Raw genomic sequence first — 22,034 nt, forward strand, 5'->3', positions numbered from 1 at the left:
GCATTTTTTAAATTTTTATCGGCATCCTATTATCTCGGTATTTTTTGTGGATAGGTATAAAACTAAGTTACAAATTTTATCCATAGCAAATCCTGAAGAAGTGTGAAGTTTTTGGCTTGCTTTTTCATTAAACAATTCTCACTTAAAAACTCCTCTGATATATAATCCTTATGCCACAGCAGACCTGCACGCTGCAGGCCAAGCAAATTTCCATTAAGTCTTAAGTCTGATTGGATTTGTATTAAAATATTTTCAACATGTCATATTTATTCCCTACATTAGGTTTGCTGTTACAAGGAAGGCTATGAAGTTTTTTAATTTAATATTAGTTTGGTATGAAAAACTTTCCAAATGTTGTTAAAATATTTTTTGCATCCAAGCAAGCTAACTAAATTATTCTCTGTAGGGATAATATAGAATATAATGTAAGTTAACTGTATTTAGCATTTGAAAATCACAGTAACCAAATTCCTAAAACTATAATGTATTGGCCTACTAAATTGTTTTTAAGGTCTACATGATGACTGTAGTAGAAATTGCCATTTTTCATTTTTTAAGAGCAAATTTGAAGAACAACGATTAAACAAAAAATGAAAAACCACTTAACACCACCCCTCCCCCATCCTATCACCCCATCTCGCTAGTTTGCGAACTCATAAAAGAAAAGTGGTCTTTTGATGCAATGTAAAAGGTATTACTAATAATTTGATATAGTATAAATATATAGAGTACACTATAACAGTACAGTATTTTATTTTCCAAACTGTAAGATTACAATGATAAAATCTACAACCCAACTGTGATTCATTCTTATCAGTTGCTGACCTTTGTAATTGCAAGAGTAGATAGCTTTATTTACATCTTTTTCACAGCATGTTTCATGTTTGGATATAGTGGTTTGTGTTTTGTTTGTGAGTAGTGGGTGTTATTAAAAATAAGTTTGTGTAGTTTCAAGTCAAAAGTTGTTTTGTGAGTTGAGCTTGTTGTTAATATTGTGTTCATAAAGATTTTCCATTAAGTATTTTTTTTCAACATTTTAAATTTTAATACTTTATACGGTACTAAAATGGCGACCATACAAATGTAGGTATTACTTTAAAAAAATGTTTTGTCCCAAGACGCTAGGCACGAGCCCGGGATTATTTTTCACATTACTTCAGGCTACACCTAAGGGTTGCGTCATTATCACTTAGATAAAATCCATTGGTGACTTGACGGGATTTGAACCAGGGACTGAAGTCCCGCGCTCTAACCACTACACCAGCACGCTCCCCCATCAAGTATGGAGTAAGAAAAACTAAAATACAAATTGAACTTTAATAATAGAATAGAACTCTATATGGCAGGCTCTTTTTTAGCGCATTTCCCATTAGGGAATAGGCTATTACCGTAGGGCGGGTTACACACTAGTGTCGCAGACATCGTGTCATACGATATTTTCGTGTCCGAGGCATGTCGTACGTGAAACTGCGGTGTAGTTATAGTACTCACTAGTGCAGATGTTAATCCACAGTGCATGCCTATAAATATCCACAATTCGTAGCCTATAAGTAGCTGGATTACAGGACGACGCCACCCCCAGTCAATAGTATCTAAATGGCAAGTTTTTTCAAGGGGGTGATAAAATTATACTTTTTATTGATGTTGAACTGTTTTTAAGCCTAACGTTAACACTATACGTTAATACTATCAAAGAATTCTAAAATGTGTTTACCAAGTGATTATTGCTGTCTATTGAGTCTTATTATTTAGGAGTCGTTGTTGGTTGCTTTTGTTTCACTGTAACACTAAATTTGAATTATTTGTGTCCCAATTTTTATCCTGCATTATTAAAAAACTGTTATAACCCCAGAATTATATATTTTGTAATTTAGCGAGGGCACAATTTGTACAAGGGTAAGGAACAAGGATGCTCAAGTACTTTAGAAGACACGCAAGAAAACATCTTGGACTCTCTGGTCCATATATTCTCCAAGGCAGTGGATCGAGCATACCCAGACTTGGTGGATGTGTTTGTTCAAGTTACATCCTGCACGAATCCTCAGTTTGGAGACTATCAGTGCAATGCTGCCATGCCAATATCTCAAATGTTCAAAGGCAAAGGTACGCTAAAACTTTACAACCTTAATATTAAAGCTATATTGTTCTCTTAGTAAGTCATATGTTCCTTTAGGGATGCTAATTGTACTTTTTCGTAGGGTTCTAAACTTGTGGGGCAAAACAAATAATGTAGTACCCCTTAGTTTTTAAATACTGTTTAAGTCAGTTATTAGGTTAGTAAAGCTGCTAGCACTAAAATAAATTTGTTGATAGTAGATACATGCCATAAAAAGGTTTTTACACCGTTACAAACATCAATAAAAGTAGCTTATTCAAAATTTATTTCCATAAACTGTTTCGCCTCTTCTTTATAATCTGACAAAGAACTGAAGAATCAGCTGTTAAATTACAATTCACATTCAAAACTGTTATAAAGAAGTGGGTCAGCAGCGCAGGATATTTGTAAGTGAATTCCAGAAACAAATCGAACTAGGGGGGCGGAGCCACAAGGGAAATTAACTTTTTATTTTCTCTTAACTTTTAAGGTATCCAAATGAGAGAGTCTATGATATATTAATAGAAATTTGTGCATATTCCATATGTTTTTTAACTTTGTAAATTGTTTCACAGCTATTAGTGATTTCTTATTCAAAGGTTTATTGCGGACATTTTTTATCACGATGGTAAAAACCAATACACAACGTTTCGGGATCTGGAATCTGATCCCCTCCTCAGGTGAAAAGCTTAACTAACACATTACAACTAACAATACACAAACCCCCAACCTAAGTTGGAATACACTACAAAGAGTAGCAGTCAAAAAATATGCCCTGTATAGCAGTCAAGTCATGATACAACATGCAAATAATAACCAATCACAAAACACTATAGGTAATCTATAAAAGTTGTAGTTTGGACAGCTCACACAATGGAACACTAAACACACAGTTTGCACTGTCTTCACCAATGAGACTGTGTATATTTAAGACTGTGGCGTTTGTGTATTGTTAGTTGTAATGTGTTAGTTAAGTTTTTTTCACCTGAGGACAGGATCAGATTCCAGATCCCGAAACGTTGTGTATAGTTTTTTACCATCGTGATGGAAAATGTCCGCAATAAACCTTTGAACAACATTAACTCACCATCACCAGCAACAATGAACTTCAAACAAACTATTAATGATTTGGTCGCAGGAATTCGTATAACTCCAAGGGACATTGCCAACAACATAAAACATAACCTAGAGAACTCAGAACTGATAGAAAGAGTGGAAATTGCTGGTCCAGGGTTCATGAATGTTTTCATCGCAAGAAAATATTGTCAGAATTTGCTGAAGAATTTACTGGTGAAGGGTGTCTTGCCGCCAGCACAAAAGCGTAAACTAAAAGTCGTTGTGGATTTTTCTTCTCCTAATGTTGCCAAAGAGATGCATGTAGGACATTTAAGGTAAGTCTGAAGTGAACACAAAATAATCTTGAGTGTTGCTTAACATTTTTTAAATCTCATTATTTCACGGTCTTGATTTATCTTTAAGTACAATGTAAGGGGGATGGTTTCAATTCTTCAATTGAATTGAATACCTATGTTGTTTTTTTAATGCATTTACCATCCATGCACAAAATTTCTTATCATGGTACTAACACCTACGTGCTTAAATTTTGGGCTGGTAATTGTGTGGTCTACCACTAAATATAAATATTATCACTGTTATGAGTTGGGGACCATCACAAAAGTGCATTTTAACCCAAACATGATTTACATGTGAGATGACTTATGTAGCTTTGATACGAGCTAAGATCAGCTATTTCTGTAGTCAAGACTATATAAAAACCTAATGATCAAGAACAGCCTCCTAGATACAATCATCGAAAACTTATTGACTATGTTCAAAAAGTCTGACATGTTTGTATTGATATCAGTATCGAACTGGCCAACTTCAAATCATAATGTGAGCACAATCACCACACTGTATCACCAGCTATATCAGAGTGGTCATAATGTTCACTTTTCACCCAATTAAATTGACTTTTACTAGTTTTATTTTGTGAAAAAGTAGTTAGTAGCATTTAGATTGTTAATAATTGGACCCATAGGAATATCCTATATATAATACGAGTAAAGTTTGAATACTTGTCAACTCGATCTGGGAATCGGCTCTAACAAAAACGTTTATATTTACGGAATAACTAAGTTCTGTGTCAAAAATAAGTTCTAGACCAGTGGTATAGCCAGGAAAAATCTATTTTTGCCATAATATGAGTACAAACTTTTGAAAATTTAACATGGGCCTTATGAGAAAACATTCCGCCATTGTTGTCATTTTGTTTACATTTTAAGACATAACGTGACGTTCTGTACCCACGGGCACCTCAGCTTGCGCATGCGCAGAAGTTGTCTATCCACAGTATACTAGCATAACAAAATACAGTACAAAAGGAAAAACATCAGTTGTTACTATTAAGCAAAGATTAAACTGAACTCGATACATATAAGTGTACCGGTAGTATAAATGTTGTTAGTGATAAGAATAAATCCCATGACAAGGCAGTAGAATTAGTAAATAATTTTGTCCTTGAAAGAAAAAAAGATTTGAATAAATATCTGGTTTGGCGAACAATTGAAGGTAAAGATGTGACTAAAGTTGTTACTAGCTTAAGTTCATCATGTAGTGAAGATTACTATGGTTTATCAAATAGAGTTCTAAAGGAAATATGTCAGGTGATAGTGACACCGTTGACTTTACTGTTTAATATGATCTTGGAACAGGGTATATATCCGCAAGCACTAAAAGTAACAAAAGTGATACCAGTCTATAAAAAGGGTGAAAAGTTGAGCCCATCTAGTTACCGACCAATATCTCTGGTTCCTATAATAAGTAAAGTTTTTGAATCCTGTATTAAGGCTCAACTTGATACATTTTTTGTAACTAATAATTTGTTTTGTGAGGAACAGTATGGTTTCATGCAAGGTAAAAATACAGTAAAAGCAGTAGAGAATGTGATAGAAACAGTGTTAGAAAACTTTGAAAATAAGCTGTTATCATCTGCCTTACTCATAGATCTTACTAAAGCTTTTGATTGCATGAATCATGAGCTACTGCTAGACAAACTGTTTCACTATGGTATCAGAGGTAAAGAACTTAATTTATTTAAATCATACTTGAGTGGTAGAGAACAAATGGTGGTACAGGGCAGTGATAAGTCTGGCTTTAGAACAATATTAATGGGTGTGCCTCAGGGATCAGTCCTTGGACCTCTTTTATTTATTATTGCTGTGAACGATTTTGCTTCAAATATTCCTTGTGCCACAGTGTTATATGCAGATGATACCACACTTCTTAACAGTAAAAAACACCTAGATGATCTAATAAGAACTGAGAACCAAGCCTTAGAAATAGCAATGGAATGGTTTCATTCTAATCTTTTAATTGTTAATGAAAAAAAGACTGAACAAATTATATTTTCTTTGGACTTTTCTATTTATAAAGATGTGAAACCTGTTAAGTTGTTAGGTATTTATCTTGATAGTAGGTTAAGTTGGGAAACTCATGTCGAGCAGTTGTGTAGAAAACTGTCTAGAGTAATTCACCTTCTTAGAAAGTTGAAAGATTGTGTAACCAAAAACATGCTGATAACTGCCTATTATGCTTTTTTTCATTCTCACTTAAAGTATGGCATAACTTTATGGGGCAACTCGTGTAGTGCATTAGAGGCTTTTAAGTGGCAAAAAAGAGCTGTAAGAGTCATTACAAATGTTTCAGATAGGGAGTCATGTGTTCCTTTATTCAAAGAGCTTAAAATAATGACTCTTCCAAATTTGTACATATATTGCTGCCTGATGGATGTTAAGAATTCTATTTGTAAATTGTCTGTTAGAAAAGAAATACATGACTATCAAACGAGGAAAAACTATCTTCTTAACTTAATCTCTGTACGGTTGGAAAAAACAAGAAACAGTCATGTTTATATGAAAATTAAATTATTTAATAAACTGCCAGAAAACATGTGGAATATAACTTCAAAACAGTTTGAAAATAAGATTAAAATATGGTTAAGAGAACATATTTTTTATACTGTTGATGAGTTTTTAGCTTGTGACATTAGTACTTTAAGAATTTAAATTGGATAATTGTTTAGATTTTATATTAATTGTTTGTTATGTCATTCCCTGGTGTTTTTATATTTTGTTATTGTTTTTATCTATAAATTAATATTCTATTTTTCAATGTACCTTTTACTTAGAATAGGCTATTTACATACATTATATGCTTGTGACTTTGTCAATTGCACACATGTGTTTAAAGACAATAAAAATCTTTGACTTTGACTTTGATAGTAGTCAAGGGTAGCAGTGTGGAGTGTGGGATCTGTTTATGACGATTAGATTACGGTATCTGAAATCTTAAAATGATATGGGAAGGGAGGGAAACAGGTCCGCGACATAGGAAGTGGCGAAGGAAGTTGTCAAGGCGAGTAGTCCGGAGTGTGGGAACTGTTTATGACAATTAGATTAAGGTATCTGCAATCTTAAAATGATATGGGAAGGGAGGGAAACAGGTCCGCGACATAGGAAGTGGCGAAGGAAGTTGTGAAGGTGAGTAGTCCGGAGTGTGGGCACTGTTTTTGAAGATAAGATTAAGGTATCTGCAATCTTAAATTCTATGGGATGGGAGGGAAACAGGTCCACGACGTGAGAAGTGGTGAAGAATTTAGTAAATGCGAGTAGTCCGGAGTGTGTGAACTGTTCATGACGATTAATTTGAGATATTTGCAATCTTAAAATGCTATGGGGAGGGGGGAAACAAGTTCGCGACGTAGGAAGTGGTGAAGGAAGTAGTCCAGGCGAGTAGTCCGGAGTGTGGGAACTGCTTTTTAAGATTAGAATAAGGTATCTGCAATCTTAAAATGATATGGGGAGGGAGGTAAACAGGGCCGCGACGTAGGAAGTGGTGAAGGAAGTAGTCAAAGCGAGTAGTCTGGAGTGTGGGATCTGTTTATGACGATTAAATTAAGGTTTCTGCAATCTTAAAATGCTATGAGAAGGGAGGGAAAAAGGTCCGTGACGTAGGAAGTGGTGAAGGAAGTAGTAAAGGCGAGCAGTCCGGAGTTCGGGAACTGTTTATGACGATTGGATTAAGGTATCTGCAATCCTAAAATGCTATGGAGAGGGAGGGAAACAGGTCTGCGACGTAGGAAGTGGTGGAGGAAGTAGTAAAGGAGAGCAGTCCGGAGTGCGGGAACAGTTTATGACGATTAGATTAAGGAATCTGCAATCTTAAAATGCTATGGGAAGGGAAGGAAACAGACTCACGACGTAGGAAGTGGTGAACGAAGTAGTAAAGGCGAGCAGTGTGGAGTTTGGGAATGGATTAATGTATCTGCAATACTAAGACTGCTTTAATATTAAACTAATGATTTTACCTGAGCAAAGCTCGGTCCCCAGGTACTGGTAAATAAATCTAATCAAGAATCAGCTGATCTTAGGCAGTAACAAAGTGATCATATGATTCATTCAACACTCGATCTTCCCCGCTCAGCTAGTAGAGTAGTAAGTACTGCTCCCGAGAAGTAAGTACACAGGAAACACTGAATGGTATACTTAAGTGGTGTCTAGCACTAGTTGCTACACCACCCCCTCGCCCTCATGTACAGGGTGCGGGTGCCTCACGGTGGAGGAATACCCTAGGCCCTGTATGATAGGAATTTCCATATAGTGCTCGCCGTTCGTGCTATTCCTTCCGTCCCACAAGCCTGTTTCCCCTACTTTACTTCTCTGTGGTTGCAGTGAAATATATTCAAACAACATTAGTGAAGTTTCTTCTTACAAATTTTAAAGTGAGTTCTAAATGTTCTCCAACCCTGATTTTCTTCAAATATTTTATTTCATTAATCATTTTATGTTTATCATAAAGTTTTTTTTTCAGGTCAACTATTATTGGAGACAGTATTGCTAGGCTACTGGAGTACCTAGGACATGATGTAGAAAGAGTTAACCACGTCGGGGACTGGGGAACACAATTCGGAATGCTTATAGCTCACCTTCAGGTGTGATGCATCCTCCACAGTGAAGTATGGTTCATAAAATAGTATATTTCCTCACTAGGGCGTAAAGTCACTCTTTTCAACCCAAGCTCAAGTTTCAGGGAGGGTTGAAGAGACACTTTTTGGCTTTTTGCCCATATGATGAACTTTATTTTTTGTTATATTGAACCATAATTTACACAAACTAAACTGCAAAATGTTACTTTTCATGTAAAGATAACCTCAAAACGACTTCCAATTTGTTTTCAATTTTGGTAACACAATTAAGTAGCTGTTAGTGATTCAATCATTTTGTCTATTATGATTGAGTTAATGTAGATTATACTATCGATATGTCAAACTATTGACAAGGATGCAACAATAAGCTACAACCGATTAAACCAACCAATACATACTATCGTTTCATGCTATTGTTTATAACCGAAGTTTAGAACTGATCATCTGATATTTACTCCCTAGGGAGAAAACGAGCTCCTTATTTTCTAGAGCATAAATAAACAAATAATTTAGTATATGGAAGAATTGTCTTATGTCTAATGGTTACAAAGAGAAAAAAACTATAAATAAAAAATTCTCATGTTATCCATATGAAGAATTAGTAAACTGTTTTAGTTTGTTTCTTTATGAACATATTTTGATCAAATTCTTTCTTTTATACTTTTTTTTTTTTTTTTTTTTAAGAGGTTGGCGGCCTCTTTTAACCTTGCATTTGCCCGTCCACATAGACTAAGCGCCCGTGCGTGGATCGTTTACAGCAAAGCAAGGAGTGAGCCGGTACAGTACAAAGTTGAACTGTACTGATAAAATGTTATCGGCAGTGAACAGGATCCGAACCCACGACATCGCTGCCTTGGGCCCGAAGTCCGTGACGCTACCGACTGAGCCACCGACTCACTAACTACTGAACTACAAATACTGAACTAGTAGCTTAACATTTCACACAAAAAACACTTCACTGCCCTCTCTGTAGCATTGAACCTAATAAATTAATAAACCTAATTTCATTATGAAAGGAAATAAATCTGATCTTTTTAAGGAAATATTTCATTGAAAATCCAAATGGGTAAACGGAAATTACCCTGGTCTGTATGTTTGCTGCGGTGAAAGTATTTATTGTTTGTCCATCAGCTTTGTCAAGAAGAATTTCTACTGATTACTAAATCAAGTGAGATAACTAAATCATATGTTATTTATCCAATAGAGCCAGCCAAACTTAAAGACCGAATCCACTACTCTTTCCTCGCTTATGGAGCTGTACAAGAAAGCCAAACAGAGATACGACTCTGAGGAAGAATTAAGGAATCAATCTCACAAGTGTGTAGTCCGACTACAGATGGGGGATCCGGAATACACTAAAATATGGAAACTTATCTGTAACTTGTCTCGTAAAGGTGAGAAAATGGATTGTAAAAGAAAAGTACTCTAGGATATCCAAAGTCAATTAATAAATATTAAAATCTAATGAAATTAAAAGTTTAACCTTGAAGCTGGGTTTTTCTAGGCGCGGAAGCGGAGCGTGGAATGTGGAGCGTGGAATGTGGAGAGCGGAGTTTGGAGAAGTGGTTTCAATGGCAGTCCGCTCTTCTTCTAGGAAAAAAGTACCAAGATAAGAGGAGAGCGGCCTCTGCACTTCGCTTCCGTGCTTAGGAAAACACAGCTGTTGAGATGTATAAGATTGATAAAATAAAATGATTACCTTATCCAACCACAGTTGTTGGTATGAAAACTAGTTTTTTTCCCTTAGAACTTCATCAGGTAAATTTGTTTGCAACCACATCATCAATGTATCCAATACATTGTGGCATGTCAATAGATTCTTTAAAAAACTGTCACAATCACAATTATTAAAACTTATGTCATGTTAATAAAATATTTAAAATGGAATAAAAATTGATAAAACTGCACCAGCACTGTCTTATCACTGCCACTGACTAAATAAAACTGACTGAATCATGATGTTTCTTCTTTTCTCCAGTGCTACCTGTATTTAAGTTTGTTTTGTTCTTCTTATTTTATACTTATGATTTGTAACTTGTCAATGTATGTATCAAATATAATATTTGTCTGGAAAGAACTCTTATTTATGGAAATATTTTAGTGAAAATGTATCAGACAGGTTGAAATTCACTTAGTCTGCAGGTTTGCTGTGGCGGGGATTTTTTTTACATAAGGAATCAACTATATACTTTTTCTTCAGAGTAACTGAACAGCTGAGTGGCAACAATGATCACCATTTAGAAGTTTGCTGGTTTGTGAAGAGTCAGTTAGTAGTTCTTTGATGGTTCGAAACTGCTGCCTTTGATTTTTGGACTCATATTAAATAGTCCTGAATAAGCCAGTGGTGGATCTAGAGGGGGGGGGGCGACCCCCCCCTCGGGCATACATATACATATATTTTTTACTGCATGTAATACAGTAGTGCATAGAAATTGCGTAGAATAATTTGTTACAATAACTTTGGACAAAGAAATGGTATAAAACTGCCATTTTGGAGACTTAGTTTACACAAATTTTTTGGAGGAGTTCCCCCGAACCCCCCCAGACCCCCTGGTTCGCCCCCCCCCCTTGTGACTGTTCTAGATCCGCCACTGGAATAAGCAAACAGCTAATTTAGTCAGAATCAAAACACAAAATTATCTCACTTTTCTTCCTGACATGTTTGGGTCAAAATACTTCTTAGATGTTTTGATCTTAAAATTACGACCTATATTGTGGCTCAATAGATTATTAATTAAAAAGTCTAATTGATATGTAGGATATTCAAACCCTTATTTTTGAATCAATCAGTTAAGACTGTGCGGAATCACTGGAATTTTTCCGAATAATTAGTTTTAGGATATCTTTTAAAATATTTATTTTTGCACATGTCTAACCAAGGATTAAGTTTAGTTTCTTTACTTACAGAAAACCAACTCATCTACGATAGATTAGGAATCAAAATAACTGAACGTGGGGAATCGTTTTATCAATCACGGATGGAAAACATTGTTGAGGAGTTAAAGAGTAAAGGTGAGAATTATTTTTTATTATTAAAACGTCAAACATATTTTAAAGCCTTTAGTATGGGCCATTGTGAAAAAACTCTATGTAAATCTTTGCTTACTTCTAGTTAAGGGAAGCAGAATAGTTAAAAGCCTGACACGTGCTGTAACATCCTTACAAGAAACGTACAAAATTCCAATGGCAGAGAAAAACGCAAATATTTTTGAGTAAAACTTAGAATTACTTTGCGAAGGCTTTGGGTTTACTATTGTAAGTGAGGTGGCCCAATATAATGCTCCTGCGATCGTAGACGTTGTTTCTCTAACCAGGATATATAACCATAAAGGTTTTGAATCTCAGTCTAGTGTGCAATTAATCAGGAGTTTGACAGGATGTTAGCTTAAGAGCTAATTTAAAATTTGATTTCTTTTCAATTTCCTCTCTGAAGAAGCCCTACACTGTAGTCCGTTCACAAAATTTAAGCGGTTTGAAGAGAAGTTCGTACACCACTGTTCTTGCTTTTCAGCTGTTGAGTTGTTTCAAATGTAGGTTGAAGTGGAAGTTGACTGGGACGGGTGGCGTCGTCCTGTAATCCAGCTACTAGGAGGTCACGAATTGTGGATATTTATAGGGATGCACTGTGGATGCAATGCTCCCTGGTGTGGATTAACGTCCGCACTAGTGAGTACTACGACTATCCGCAGTACTATCCTGATAATTAGACCAATTCGTAAATTACAAGGAAAAATGTGGTTCGGATTCCACTATAAACTGTAGGTCCCTTAGTTGCCATTAGCTGTATGGGCTATTAATTAACAGCTGTGTCTAAGGAATATGTCGGCCTTAGTCACTAACAAGACTACAAGATCGCGCCACTCATCCTACACTCATCCTTCACTCATATTTGGGTTAAAATACGCACATAGTGGCGTCCCCATCTCAAATAATTGATAATTGATAATTGATAATTGCTATACATTTCTCCCCCTAAAACCTTCTAGAATTTGTGAACAGAGTTTAGATGAAATATCAGTAGTAGGTTGGAAATTTGAAATTTTACTGTGTCCTATCTTTAAGCCCCTAGATTTTAATTTTCTCTGGTAAGATGTCTAAACTATATCCCTGGCTTGGCTTCAATAATGTATTCTTTTTCTTCTAACCCTTCAATAATTGAAAAACCCTCCAGATCAGAAAAAAATCCTAAACAGATAATTGTTGACACTATCCATGTGCAGTATGTTGCCTACAATATAAAAGAAGGATTTTTATTGGATTTGAATAAAATTCCGCAAATGTGACTCCAGGATTGTTGGAGGAGGATGACAAAAGGTTCATAATGTGGGGCAAGAACAAGGACTTGATCCCTTTCACCATCGTAAAGTCTGACGGAGGCTTCACTTACGACACTTCTGACATGGCCACCATCAGATACAGGATAGAGGAGAGTAAGGCCGACTGGATCATCTACGTTGTGGACATGGGACAGGTATTATATTTATGTCACCTATGTATACGTACTTATACATTTGTAAGTGTTTTTAGAATGTTGTGATTTTAGTTGACACATTATAACAACTTCATCATAACTGGTGATTCTGATTATTGTATGATCACAGGCTACACATTTCCAAGTGTTGACCAGTTGTGCTGAGAAAGCCGGCTGGCTTGACCCGTCCAAGGTCCGAGTGGACTTTGTAGGCTTTGGAGTTGTGTTGGGAGAAGATAAGAAGAAGTTCAAAACACGTTCTGGCGAATCGGTGAGGCTGGTTGAACTTCTGGATGAAGGTGAATCCAATCAACTATATTTCATTGGATTTTTCCTAAGTTTGATTTAGAACACAGAGCTATTGATTGATATCTTTGTAAGATATTTTGGCAAGCTATATATAAAAAATTATGATATATATTTATATGATCTAGATGGTGGGCTTCCACGATAACAGCAGATTGTCAAATAAGTCTTCGGGGAGCTGTGTTGTTATGAGATTAGATGACAACGTTTTGGATGCCTAACAGCTATCCATCTTCGGGGACAAACTACTATTCCACTGAAATGTCAGCCTCTAGTCTTACTCATTTAATGACACAGTCAACACTTGAAGACCTATATTGGCAAGAATAATTTCTCCATCAGTTGGCGAGCATTTTGTAGTGTTGGATGCCGGGACTTAATTTTTTTCAAGTAGTAGGATAAGCAAATGGATAAGTTGAAAACAGTTACAATAAAGTTGGCGTATATTCTCACTTCCTATTTTTAAGGTAAAACTCTTGAGGTTGAGCTGATTTTATATAGCTTAACACCAATATCCAGGGCAGAGGAGTACCACTCATAACCTGGTTAATCTGCACTTTTCCGATTAGTTTAAATTGAGAATTGGGACAAACCCATCAAGGTACATGTTTTAAGGGAACGAAGATTTAACAATGTGTGATAAATGTCCCTTATTCTGAATATTTGTACTATTAAGTTAGATATAACCAAATTTTTTTAAGTAATGTACAAGACGATTGTGATGAAGGAAGGATTCTATTGGACATGCCTACTCTCCTCGTCAAAATGAGTTAATGAGTTGGGCTAGTAGCTAACATTTCCACAAGTAGTAAATCCACCGTCAACTTAATTGACCTGCAAATTTACAAAGTTACCACAACCTTTGTCTACAGGTCTAAAGAAGGCCCTAGAGACTCTGAAGATTAAAGGAAGGGATCAGGTGTTGTCAGCCACTGAGCTACAAGAGGCACAGGAGGCTGTGGCTTACGGCTGCATCAAATATGCCGACCTCAGTCAGAACAGGATCAACGACTACGTCTTCTCTTTTGATAAGGTTTAGCTCATTTTCTAACTGGTTGAACACTGAAATAGATAGAGATTTTCCCATAAAATAATAGAAAAAATGTTTTCCTCAAAACCCGGAGGAAATTGTACTGCACTAACAAATAATCTTACTAATATTATAAATGTGAAAGTTTGTGTGTTTGTTTGTTTGTGTGTTTGAAGTTCAATCACGCATAAACCACTGGACGGATTGGGCTGAAATTTGGCATGATGATAGCTTACATTCCCGATTAACATATAGGCATATTTTTATCTCAAAAATCCTTTCGGGCTCCGTCCCAGTGGCTCTGTAATTCCCCATGTTAACCTTATGACTATTCATATTTAAGGGGAAGAATTTAGTCAGCTGTTTCAACTAAAAAAGTTGGTTCTATGATATGGAAAAGCATTATTAAAAAGTTATAAGATTTACCAACAGGGTGCAGCACTATATTTTTGTGCATTTATGAAAACAGCTAATTTGAACTAAGCAGCAACAAAAAACTGTGATTCGCAATGAGAACTGTCAAAATAGGATTGTTTACAGTTATGTTTATGTTTTTCATTTCATGAATAATTTGTGATATTTTGCAAATTGTTGATAATTTATTTTTCTCTATTGTTTAGGTAAAGTGGTAGAACATTATGGCTGTGGTAGATGTGTAATACTATAGAATACTGTAAATTTAAAAAATCTAATTTTATCAAACTGTGTCCTCCCTTATTGCAAACGCAAAGCTTGAGTATAACTGCAATAAGCATTTTATACTTATATGCCAACCCCGTACGAAGGACGGGTACTCTGCTAGTACGCTAATATAATTGGTAGGTTAATTGTTTTGATAAAAAATGTATTTGATTCTAAAATATTACAGATGTTGGAAGACAAGGGCAACACAGCTGTTTACCTGTTGTATGCTTACACAAGGATATGTTCTATAGCCAGGAATGCCAACATAACAGTGAGTGAGCTGGAGCAGGCTGCCAACACGACCCCCGTAGCCATCACTCACGAGAAAGAGTGGAAATTGGCAAAGGTACTTCCTATTTTGATTCACAGATATTTGTAAAAATCTATTTCTTCGTATAAATCACTGACAAATTTATCTAAATTTTGTTACATCTTGAAAAATCTTTATTACATTTGAAATATGTTTACATGTATCACGATATAAATGCAAAATGATTTTTATAATTGTTCGGACAATTGAGACTCTACAATTGGGAGGGGAGACTAAAATCGGACAATTTGGGTTGTGGGGGGGCAGGAGGGTAGTTTGTTGTTAATATACGTATAAAAGATAAGAAACTATTTTTTAAATATGAAATATTTTTTTGTTCCAGCTACTTCTCCGGTTTCCTGAAATAATAAACAAAGTAACCAGGGATTGGTTTTTGAATTCTCTCTGTGACTATTTGTACGAGATTTCTTGGACTTTTTCAGAATTCTATACTTCTTGTTACTGCCTTGACATGGATGTTGAGACTGGTGGGTTGGTAACTAAAATAACACCATCAACACGAAATACCCCCGCCGCAGCAAACCTGCAGATTAAGCAAATTTCCATTTACCCGGCTGGATTTCTACTAAAATATTTCCTAAAAATTGTCAGATTTATTTCCTATATTTAAATAACATTAATTTTAGTGAGTGCTTAGGTTTGCTGCTACAGGGAAGATATTGAGGTGTGATTTTTTTAAAATGTTGATACCTTAGTATGAAATAAACAAAATTTCCAAATTTGATTAACATTTAAAATATATCTATATAATTAATACGCTACATGAAACTTTGTCGGTTGAACTCCTCCGTCATTTCTTAACCGATTTTATCCATTGACATCTCATTGGAAAGAGCGTGTCGCGTAGATTTGCAAACTGGCTTTACATTTTTTTTTAAGTCCCTTGGGCTCTGCCCCAGTGGCTTTGAAAGTTCCCATGTTATCCTTATGGAGAAATTAATTGTTTACATTTTGATCAGCTGTATAATTTAATTGCTGTTGTTTATTTTTTAATCCAATGAAACGCATTGAGTACATTTATTTACTATTTGAGTTTTTGTAAACATAACCCCCAAGACGGATCGTGTTAGTATAGTTGTATCTTAAATTTATGTATTTATCGTTGTTTTGTGTTGCTATGACGGATCGTGTTAGCATGATTGTAACTTAAATTTGTGAATTCATCGTTGTATTGTGTAGCTATAATTTGTTTATTTGTTGTTTTTTTTCTTTTAAATTACTCCGACGCGACGACAACAAAACATAGACAAGAGGCGTAATCGTGATAACGACCGCAGCTACAGAACAGTGGCGCGTAATAGGCTTAACTCATCACATCAGTCAGCACCTGACCCTGGACAATCTCAACTATTAGGTTACAAATGCGCCCTAACACTACCCCAAAACGACTTTTCCTTCTCTATTGGCCCTCTATTAATGGCATGTGTTGCGCATTTTGAGAAGGAGAAAACCAGCCGGAATGCTTTAGGTTTATCAATAACGAAGATAAACATGGTCTGAGTTACACACCGGTAATCTTTGAGTTGACTCTTTTAAACTCATTGTAAATATGACTGTAATTCGTTTTTAAATAACTCCTGTAATACTTTGCAATTGCTCGAATTCGAGCAACATGTACACTAGTATCTATAAACAAGCAAACTACAACAGTTTATTTATTCTCCGTAAGAATAACATGTGAGTTTAAAATTTACAATATTTTTTTCTATCTCCGTGACCGTTGGGCATAGAACACCGCTTCAATAAACAAAATTATTTATTTTTTTAAGCTCTAAAAATGGTTTGAAGAGAAATAATTACGAAATTTTGTGTTTTTAGGGTCAAAAATAATTTTTTACCCCATAAAACCCCCCATAAACTTCCGTTCCCATAGTCCAATTATGCTGGTACGCTAATTCGTTTGAATAAACATAGGTTTTCACATTTGTACCAAATTTCATCAAAATCGGATCATTTTTGCTCGAGTTAGTGTGCTAACGGACACGGACACACATGTATATGAATTTGAACGGATGGTGTTTCTGGCTTCTAGGGACATCAAAATGAAAAAGTAAATCAGTCCTGGGTCCAAGTCTTACCATGAGACCTACGGTAATAGCTTATTCCCTATATGGGAAATTGGCTTATTCCTATATGGGAGCAGTTGATCGCTCAGGTACAAGCTAGAAGACCTGTAGCCCCTTCTTAAAGAGTGTTTCTGCTAGAGATAGACGGGTCTCCAATTTTTGAGAAATGTACGAGATTGACTTTGCTCCAAGACTTTTTTGAGACGAGATTATAAAAAAAATATTTGAAATTACGATTGCCACATTATTAAATACACTATAACCTTGTTTATCCGTTATTCATCCATCAACAAAGGTTCTGCTTTTTAAATTAAATAAAAACTATACCTAAAGCATAAATTATTTACCGGTAGATACCTAAAGAATTGATTAAATAAGAACGCCTTCACAAATGAAACACAACAAAAACGCTCTCCCGTATCGTGGGTGTTGCAGAGACTTTCTGCAGGCATTTTTTAACTGTGTACATCTCATAAATCTGTAAAATTAGTTTATCCGTTATGACACTGGTCCTGTCTGTACCGGATAAACAAGATTTTACTGTAAATTATATAATTATCACTGGGATCAGAAGTTACACCTACAAGCTACTACAATTCTTTTTCTATTATAGACCCTTTTTGTTGTGATATAGTTACAGTAGAATCCCCCTTATCCGAACACCTCGGGACCGAGGCCAGTCAGAATAACGGGTTTTCCAGTTAAACATGACGTCCTCAAAAACTCGTTAAAACAGACCGTTTAAATTAATACTGTATACAGTATTTGACTTAAATTTAGGTGAGCATTGTATTTAGACACGTGACCACTGGTCTTGAATCTTTCCCACGAGAACAGTCGTTTCAGTACCGCCAACTTCCTGCCGATCTAGTCCGGTTAAACCGATGTGCTGATAAAAATTGTCTGGTTAAAGAGATGTCATTTTCGCCGAATGTAGTCCGGTTAAAAGGTGTCCGTATAAGAGGGAGTCTACTGTAGTTGTGGTGTGCACGTTACAGTTTTACATTAAAAATGTCTTATTTTCATTTTATTTTTTCTTATTTAATTTTTTCAAAACTACCAATTTGAGTTCCTGTAAGCTCTTGTTATATTGTACACTTTTTTGTATGAACCTTTGTAATAAATAATTACTCATTGAACTTTAGTAGTTGTTTTAATAGTACTTTATTTTTATTTATTAACCATTGTAAAAACTGTGAAAACAAATAATATTACTCTTATCATCTTGAATTATGATGAGAAAAAAGAATTTTGTCTCGTCCTTCCTTTTTCTGTCAGTCAGCATTCATAAAGTTTGAAGTTTATTGTTAGACTTAATAAATAATGCCTTTTTTCCTCAGGTGAAATCAAGAAAGTACACATGGACAGACTGCTGTTAACAGAAGCCACTGCTCGAGTTATGAAACAATGTTTCAACATACTTGGTCTCAACACCGTGTCTCGCATGTAACTCTCAATAAATAAACTTAAATACACTCATAAATTTACTCAAAATATTTTAAAATTTTCTACTACCTTCTTCTTACAATGTTTTTTAATAAGGAAAATATCCCTGCTGCAGAAAACCTGCAAACTTAGCAAATTTTCATTTACCTGATTGGATTTTCACTAAAACATTTCCTTATTGTCTGATCTGTCCAGTATAATTATGTATAGTTGGTTTTTTTTTATGTTTACAATTTTTTTCTTATTGCTTCGCCATCTTAATAAATTTATATCCATGCTAAAACTGCCTCTTTCTACTATCTTTAACAAACTGATTATTAAATTATTTGTGTTTTTATCATGATGAGAAGTTTGTTTAAAGCTTGGACTATTGATACAACTAGACATTCCGTCCCCAAATTGAAGCTGTTGCCAGTTTTATAATCAAAATCATCAAGGTTGATGTGAGCCACCCACTGTGCTGATTTAAATAACTAATTTCTGTCAAATAAACAAACTTTTTTTAACAAGTAAACTGATGGAATGACTTATTCTGAGCTATAGCAAGTGTTATGTTATTTAACGGCAAATAAATCTTTGAATCTTTATGATCCATCAGCTAGATCAGCAACGTAAATAAGGTTGAAATTATAATTTTAGACATTAGCGCATTCTGTGACTGACTCATACAACTAACTGTGTTCTTTGTGTGGATTAACGTCCGCACTAGTGAGTACTACGACTATCCGGAGTACTATTCTGATAATTAGACCAATTTGTTAATACCACGGCAAAAATGTGGTTCGGATTCCACTATAAACTGTAGGCCCCTTAGTTGCCATTGGCTGTATGGGCTATTAATCAAAAGCTGTGTCTAAGGAACATATCGGCCTTAGACACAAACAAGACTACAAGATCGCGCCACTCATCCTCTACTCATATTTGGGTTGAAATACGCACATCGTTGCATCCCCATCTTAAATAATTGATTGTTAATACAAAATTGGCGGCAGCTGGTCCCTAGGTGGGATGTCTACTTTAGAATCCAATAGTCAATTGTTAAAGCTATGGATAAATAATTTTCCTGGAAATTAGTCTATTTACTAAATCCATTCTAAAACCTTCCCATAAATTTCAAACAATTCTAATTATGATTCAAGACAAGCAAACCATAAGTCAGCAATAAGATTTCTCTTGTAGATTCATTTTACCCTATATCATCATACTACAAGGATATAGGAGCTGTGAGTGAAATGTTATCCTTTCCTGGCCGACATAACCAGACCTACAAATCACACCTGCTCTACTTTTTATATCAGCTGATTTCATTGCACTTATCTGTTTTTGTTTCCTCCTTTCATGTTTACTAGTTTTTACAATCACTGCTATGGAAGACATTCCATATTTTTCCCTCCAAATATGGATTAGTTGTTTCAGTCATACAGGTTGTCTGCTGTAGTGTCAATGGTTGATTTATGGTGGGAAAATTGCTTCATTCAAGCCAGTATGTTGTTGCGATCGAATTGGGTAAATTAGAACAATTGTACTGCGCTTAATCGATTCTTTTTGTTTTTTATATATGACAAATACACCGCTAGGTTTCAGCATTATTAGGCATAAAAGCATAGATTAAACATACTCTTATAGATTTGTAATCCTTCTAGATCGGCTAACACACTTTTATACACCCAATTTAGAAAATATTGCACCGATAAAAACCTGGGAGTCGAATTATAGCTAATTTTTATGACTATGAAAATAGTTACTTCCCTACCCAAAAATTGGCTTGAAGTGAAAACTGTTTGATTTTTTTAAATACCCCCCCCCCCACAGCAAACCTGCAGACTAAGCGAATATGTTGTTTGGAACAAAATTCCAAAATGTTTTGATGATCAAAATTGGGAAGAACAAATTGTAACCCCATAAAACCCCCCAAACCCCCGTTCCCATAGTCGATCAAACTCGTTTGAATAAACGTAGGTTGACGAATTTGTATAAAATATGATCATAATAAAATGATTTTTGTTTGAGTTATTATAATGAGTTATTATATTAAGGAATGAGGTTTTTAGTTTCTGGGAACATCAAAATGAAAAAGTAAATCCGTCCAGGGTCCAGGTCATGCCAAGTCACCTATGATAAAAGTTATTTCCCTAACATGCCGGCTTATTTCCTGTTTGGAAAATTTGCTTCAACCCTTCATTAAACGTATCCACTTTCCCAAAGTTTACCAAGTGCAAGTGGTCTTGACAATCATAGAGTAGAAGAGTAAGTGTAAGTGGTTCTAACAAGCCAGTTTTGCTTGTCAGGACAAGTTTACCAGAATGGAACCTGTTCTAGCTTGCAGAGCGGTTCCAGAATGGGACTTGACACAGACTGCCAATAACACACCTCACGTGTACTTTCCCTGTCAGAAACCAGTCCGAAGTCTGGTGCCGTTCCAATCTGTATTTCCTTGTCCGAGCCAAATATTATTTTGGCGACACAGTGACTTAAACTAGTACCAGTATTCCGGTATCGTGTATTTTATTGTTTGCGATATCCTAGATACTTTCGGCTTTCGCAGGAGATTGTTAGTGTTCATGAGGTAAATACGCACAGTAGACACTCCTGTTTAAAAAATTTGTAGCTAGAGTGATTATAGTGTTTGTCTTAGAAATACCCTTCAAGCACACTAATTAATTTTAAAAGATCTTTTTTAATTCAATATCAATAGCAGCCACTGTTTGAGGTGTAAGGCTAGACTTTGATACAAGATTGATGGTTCGAATCTTGTGTCTTAAATCAGTTTGGTTGCACCTTGAAAGTGTTTTCTTTTGATTGTGGCGGAACTTAAGAGAGAGGCAAAAGGAAAGGCTGGGTGATTATGTTGAAACTGGGTCTGTTCTACCAAAAAACTTTCTATAATAAAAATATGAATTTTATTCAAAATTTAAAAAAAATACCATTTAAATCCATGAATAATCGTGTTAAAAGGTTCAAGGAGGTATAAATTAATTTGATTTTCAATCAGTCTATGAATGGACTAAAATATTTTTATATGGAAATTCCATTAGGAATGTTGATAAATAAAATACACAATCGTGGAATGTTCGGTTAGAAGATTCAATCACTTGATTTTAAAGGTTAATGAACCAAAGCAACCGGTTTCCTGAGAAGGCGTCTGAGTGTGCTAAGACGCTATTATAAAGCGATATCAGTTGCAACGCCAGTTTTTGCACGGAAACTGGTTTAAAAGTAGGTTTTTGTAGCAAGAAATAGATTGATCTGCTATAGTCTACTAGTTTTACGTTGACAGCATGGTGGATTATTTTACGTCGATAGGTGAAAAAACAGGGGTTGTAAAAAATGTTGAAACTTCCGAAACCCTAGAAAATTAGTTATAAATATTCATGGATACTGTAAATATATTGTAGAGTTTAGTAGTTGAGCAATCAAGAAAAGTTCAATCCTTGACAAAAGGCAGAAGTTTCTTTTTTTATGGTTTGAAACTGGAATCAGCTGTTCTTGATCATCAGCTTTCAATAAATAATCCTCACAAACAAACCAGCTGATCCGGGGTTCTTAAAACAAATTTCTGCAGATAATAGTGTCAAAAGGCACTTTCAAATCTGAAGGTGACTGGTCTGATCCTGAGGAACAA

The 22,034-nt window shown here is 35.3% G+C and overlaps 1 protein-coding gene across 1 annotated transcript; it reads left to right on the plus strand.

Moving 5' to 3' along the window:
- Positions 1–9,140: 9,140 nt before the first annotated feature.
- On the plus strand, positions 9,141–18,416 carry LOC129003740 (arginine--tRNA ligase, cytoplasmic-like). The gene is made up of 9 exons (XM_054432038.1): positions 9,141–9,167; positions 9,283–9,472; positions 10,986–11,090; positions 12,368–12,549; positions 12,680–12,848; positions 13,728–13,888; positions 14,754–14,915; positions 15,223–15,367; positions 18,307–18,416. The coding sequence occupies exons 1-9, from the start codon at positions 9,141–9,143 to the stop codon at positions 18,414–18,416; spliced, it is 1,251 nt and encodes a 416-aa protein (XP_054288013.1).
- Positions 18,417–22,034: the final 3,618 nt, after the last annotated feature.

Source organism: Macrosteles quadrilineatus, unplaced genomic scaffold (assembly GCF_028750875.1).
Source record: "Macrosteles quadrilineatus isolate MER2022 unplaced genomic scaffold, UCM_ALF_1.0 Scaffold_1__1_contigs__length_201487025, whole genome shotgun sequence".
Classification (NCBI taxonomy): domain Eukaryota; kingdom Metazoa; phylum Arthropoda; class Insecta; order Hemiptera; family Cicadellidae; genus Macrosteles; species Macrosteles quadrilineatus.

Bases quoted from the DNA above. Each gene is read 5' to 3' on its own strand.
- LOC129003740 (XM_054432038.1), top strand. From the start codon at position 9,141: ATGGGTAAACGGAAATTACCCTGGTCT. The intron at 9,473-10,985 runs GTGAGAAAATGG...CTTTACTTACAG, and splicing joins CTGTAACTTGTCTCGTAAAG to AAAACCAACTCATCTACGAT. The intron at 12,849-13,727 runs GTGAATCCAATC...CTTTGTCTACAG, and splicing joins GGTTGAACTTCTGGATGAAG to GTCTAAAGAAGGCCCTAGAG.